General features: G+C 46.3%; 1 protein-coding gene across 1 annotated transcript; it reads left to right on the forward strand.

Annotated features, from left to right (window-relative positions):
- Positions 1-553: 553 nt before the first annotated feature.
- LOC136523797 (uncharacterized) lies at positions 554-4,545 on the forward strand. The gene is made up of 6 exons (XM_066517356.1): positions 554-733; positions 1,070-2,388; positions 2,477-2,632; positions 2,922-3,012; positions 3,612-3,708; positions 4,171-4,545. The coding sequence occupies exons 1-2, from the start codon at positions 554-556 to the stop codon at positions 1,973-1,975; spliced, it is 1,086 nt and encodes a 361-aa protein (XP_066373453.1). The 3' UTR covers positions 1,976-2,388; positions 2,477-2,632; positions 2,922-3,012; positions 3,612-3,708; positions 4,171-4,545.
- The last annotated feature ends 1,016 nt before the right edge of the window (positions 4,546-5,561 follow it).

Genomic DNA, 5,561 nt, shown 5'->3' on the forward strand with positions numbered 1-5,561 from the left:
ACCCTACTCACTTATTTACATTCTTGCAAACTAGTTGATACAAGCTCTTTAGTGTAATTAGAATTGAGAGCTTGCTTTATTTTTTACATTCATCTAGTTGAGCTCTTTAGAGTAGCAAGTTTGAGAGTTCTTAGTGAGTAGTTACATAGCAAGTTTATGTGCCTAAGTAATCATTGTAACTAGATTTGTTAATAGGTGGCTTGCAACCCTTGTAGAGCTAGAGCAAGTTTACATTACGCTATTTATCATACTAATCAAATTGCTCTAGTTGATTTATAGATTTTTAAATAGGCTATTCACCCCCCTCTAGCCATATTAGGACCTTTCACCTCCCACGACAGCAGACGATGACACGGGACTACGCTGCCACATTCTTTGACTGATTCTATTGCGTCTAGTGATAGGCTGCTGCTGGTGCTGGCTTCTGGGTTCAGGCTCAGCATGGCATCGCTCGATCCTAACGAGAACAATATAAAATCTTGCGGGGCAAAGTACGGGGTCGAGGAGATGTGTAGAGATCTGTGGAATTGGGCAAGCAAGAACCCCTACGGCTATGCTGGATCACCATACAAGAGCAACAGAATCACTCATCCATCCATCCTGCAATAGTAGCAAGCAGCAAACTGAGCAGCAACAACTCCTCCTCCTCTACATCTCCTACCACCTGACAACCAAGAAGAAGAGGGCCACCACCCACGGCCTCACCACACACCCGCTCCTGGGCCACCTCCCGGCATTCCTCAAGAACTGCCAAGCAGAGAGGCAAGAACCCTAGCAAAACCCCTAGCGCTGGGGAGAGAAGGGGGCATGGACGAGGACGATGCTTTATCGGCGAGAACGCGACGGAGAGCACGGACATTCGATGAGAAGTGATCGCCGTCGCCTCATGCCACGCCGTCGCCTCATGTCGTTCGCGTCCGCTCGAGTCGTGCCAGCTCGTGTCGCCACGCCCAGGATAGGTTGTGGACCTACGAGGGTCCGTCTCCGTTCCGGGCCAAAGAGGGGGAAGAAAGGCCAGGATTAATCTATTTTAATTCCGAGCCATATCTAACCGAACGACCAACCCTAGTCCAACCCGACTTCAAATTGGGCCATATCAATCCGGGCGGATCAAGCCGCATTCTGGACCGTTGCGGGCCAAAACCAACGAGGCCTGAATCTTTATCATACCACATCTCATCAACTTGGATCAAACCTCGTCACTCCTCACATCCAGGCGCTCGCCCCTCGCGCGACTCTCCCTCCCCACGACGCCCACTCTACCACGCGCGGGAATCGCGGACTTCTCTTCCCCACGCGTGACTCCGACTCCTCCTCTCTCCCCCCACCCCCATCGCGTCGCGCGCCCCGCGCTCCTGCGCCACGTGCCTACCCAGCCATCCCTCGCCGTCGCGGACGACTAGCTCTCCAGCTCCGGCGGCCTCCGATTGGACGGAGTCGCAGACGCTCCTCCCCCGGCGCTCCGAGGACCAGCTGCGGCAGCTCCGCGCGCGCCGCCGCGTGGACGACCGCGCCAACGCCCGCGGCCCACTGCGCCGCCGAGATCTTCGCGGGCCATCGCGCCGCCGCCGCCGGGGACGAGGCCGCCTCCCTCCTCGCGCGCCTCGCAGACGCCGAGGCCGACGCCGCCGAGCTGCGCGCCCGCGCCGAGCGACTCGAGCGCGAGGCCACCGACCAGGACGAGCTGCTCACCGCGATCCTTTCGGCCACCTCGCGCGCCGGGGACTCCGGCGCCGGTGGTGGGCCCCTGCTCCGCACCCGCGACGGGGAGGAGGAGGAGGAGGAGCGGGCGCGCTACGACGCGCGTGGGGATCAGGAGCAGGACGCTCGTGAGGAGCAGTCGGACCACGCCGTTGACACCACCGACGCCGAGGCCCTCGCCGCCGCGTTCTATGCTCAGCAGCGCCAGAAGCACGACGACGACTTCTACATGGCTACCTGTACCTCCTCCACCTGTGACTGCCACGATCATTAATCCCAGGTGCCCTCTCTGTTTTTTGGATGGTGAATCCCTAAATCCCTAGATGCTGGTGTGTTTTATTTATTTATTTTGCTGCATCTGAAAATGAACGTAAAACATGATGAGCAGGAACAGTGAGCAGCCTCCAAATAGTTTACCGCCTGATTTGTTGTTTCAACAAGCTGATTTGGTTGCCATCATACATAAACTGGTGTTGAACTTCTTGACACTGAAATGGAATGTGTTGGTGTTCCATTGCAACTGTAAACGATGCCATGTTTATGCATTGTGCAGTTGCACTTCGGCCCCAAAGCAATAGATAGGTCAAGACAGTTGCATCCAAGTACTGTACTGCTGGTCTCTGGACACAGTACAACTACGGGGGCTGGCCATCATGCTGCAGACCAACCAAATTCAACATAAATAAGGTGCAAGCTTCTCAAACTTTTTCAGAATGAGATGTCTGAACCACTGCAAGTATGTCATCTCAGTGTGATTAACTTTGCTATGTTGCAGATCTTAATGTTGGTGCCATGTTGTTGCTGTCATTGAGTATGCATTTGGGGCAATATTGTTGCTGTCATTGAGTATGCATTTGGGGCAATGCCATCACTTGTCTGTAAGAACGGCTTAGTTCAAGAATTCAGGCTCTGTTTCCACAAGGATTATCAGGTAGGTAGTTTATATCAGTCATGTCAGTTTCTAAATATCTGAATAAGTCAAATAAAGCAGGAAACTAAACTTATACCGCAGCTCGTCTAAAAAACAAAACTTATGTTGCTATATAGGATGAGTATAATAAGAGCTCAGCTTTTGATTAGGAGTGGAGTAGGCTCTAATTTCTGGAATAGCTAAGAAAGGACCATCAGAACTAAGAGAAACCTATACTAGACATAACTGTCAAGGTAGAAACATGATTGCTCTGAGCCCTGTAACATGGTTGCCTTGCATCTCATGGCAGCCTTGTGATTGCACGCTTGAGGCTGGCACTGCACCGAACAGCAGAATCTACTGCCCTCGCTACGTCACGTTCCCATCGTATAAACCATCTGGTGAGTGGCCCTTCTATCTTCTACTGTCATTGTGTGAATGAAATCAGTGCAGGATGCATATGGGAAGAGAATTCCGGTCCAGATTTGTCATGGCTTTGCCGCTGCACTACTCTGATCGGACACTGTGATTGCGAAAAGCTGAATATCCAAATGATATGATGATTGACCTTGTTAGGTACTAGGCATGCTATGCTACTTGTACTATTCTGATACTTTTGTGATTAATCCATGTGCAAAACATGCCTTTGTGCTACAGAAGTGTTGATCAAATGATGATTGATATTCTGAAGTCAATTACAATTTCCTACCCTGAATTGATTTTATCTTTTTAATCTTTAGTACCCTGTAACATGGTTGACTTTCAGTGAAACAGCTTTAACAAAGCACAATTAATTAAGTACTTCAAATTTGATAGAATTAACTTTGGACTTAATGTGGCCCGTAGCATTAGCACGGGCAAATATACTATACTACGAAGTTGATCTTGATTACTTTGCTTAGTTGCAAAATCAAAGTTTTTTTCTTCATCTTTAGGCCACGCTTTAACCCTTCGTGAGCTCACACTCAGCTATAGTGCCATGCCTACAATTGTTTGTTAGGGATGCAGCAGCAACATTGTTTGTTAGGGAGCTCACCCCACTCCGGTCCGCCAGTTGATTCCATGGCTATCAAGTGCCGATTGTAAGCGGTCTCACAGTTAAGTTCTCGAATCTCAAATCCCCCCCTTTTTTTGTCTCTACAGCCTGTGCATGAAACCACACTACAATTAATGACTCAAATTAAAATTTCCAAGAAGTAGTTACTATGACCTAATTCTTATTTAAATACAGTTTGCAGAGTTTTAGTTATCTGTTTAGCTATTGGATTGAACTCTAATTACCTAAAGTTGTTTCAGATTACATATTGGAATCAACTGTAATGCTAGATAGAGGCCAGAAACTGTTTTAAAGTACAAAAACTAATTTGATTTTTGTTAACTCACCAGATTATGCTTTCCATATTTTTTTGCAGCAGGTCTTCCATTTCTAAATTTCAGTCCTGAACCTGACCGGTTATATTGTTTGCAATTCTTCAGGCGGCATGTTGTCCTGACATATTGGCTTTTTTACTTCAGCTTTAATTTCAATTACTAATATTTGATATCTCTTCAAATTTCAGCGCCGACAGTCAGTAAGGAAACGGAAAGAGAAAAGGAGTAGATGAGTTGGTAGAATCACTGAAAGTTGCGCTAAAAAAAGAACCACAAATTCCTCCAGCATTCCTTCGAACCATCCAAATTCCTCCAGAATTCCTCCAAGCGAACAGGCCCAAAAAGGATACATTGATTTTTTTTAAGAGTAATACAAGCCGTCCAGGAAATGAACCAAGTACTTGATATATTGTGTAATTGCATCGAACAAGTATGTTGACACTCTTTTCAGTTGTTGTATTTTGAGCTTGAGGACAATGGTGGATTTAGCCTTGCTTTATAGTATGCATGTGTGTAGCCAGCTTATCAATTTTGTTAGTCCAAATGAAAAAAAAGAAAACAAAGTTGTATTGGTTATTGGCTTATAACCTTGTATTCTTCCAAGCATATGGTGCCAAACATGTAAAAACAAATATTTTCTTACCAAGTTTAGATCTCGTTGATTGGCAAACAAATATTTTCTTACAAATATTTTTTTATTTGATTTGTCGGCAGCGTTAGAGGGCATTATACTAGTAGTAACTAAGGCCTCGTACGTTTGTTCCATGTTGAAAACGGGCCTATTACTCTTCCTGGACCGGATTGAGTGGATCATGGTGGTTGACGAAACCTGGTTTGGTTTGATTCCAAGTGTTACTAGGTGTGGCTCCAACACGAACTGAGCAGGGGTGAAAAGGCCTAGACTGAAACCTGGTTTGTGGTTTGGATCGGGCCTATCCGAACAGCCATTCTCGCTCGGTCCCAATTTCAATCCGGACCAAATAATTTCAGGTGAAACGGGCCATGTTCCAGGCCGTTCCAGGCCAAACCTAAAGGAATGGAGGCCGATAAGAAATGTTTTCCTTGTTTCACAGGTTCTCGATGTTTCAGAAGAAGAGACAAAAACAATTTCACGCTATATTGCACAAAATTCAAAACATCACGAGCTCCCCCCCTCCCCCCCCCCCCCCCCACCCCCCCAACAAAAAAAGGGGCTAAACTAATACAAAATATCGAATAAGATGTTGTTCTTTATATTCTACATGACCAGGGCAGATTATAAAAATAGTAAAATACAACAGGAAGAAAGAGATGAAAGAATACAAATGAAATGAAAGAAGAAAAGCAACTAAAGAAATTGTGAAATCCAGCCAAATCTCTGATTGATCCTATATGAAGCTTTCACTCTGTAGCCTTCCTAACAAGATTGCTCAGGCTTTAACCTATTTGGCACCTTTCTAACCTGTTTCTCTTATACATCCATCCTTTGAAAACCGAAACGATTTTCATCGTAGGGGCATGACAACCATGATTGCCCAATCAATTGCCATTACCATGACCTAACTTAATTGCATCTGCAAAACACATATTAGTCACAGTA

The sequence above is a fragment of the Miscanthus floridulus genome, chromosome 18 (genome assembly GCF_019320115.1).
Source record: "Miscanthus floridulus cultivar M001 chromosome 18, ASM1932011v1, whole genome shotgun sequence".
Taxonomy (NCBI): Eukaryota; Viridiplantae; Streptophyta; class Magnoliopsida; order Poales; family Poaceae; genus Miscanthus; species Miscanthus floridulus.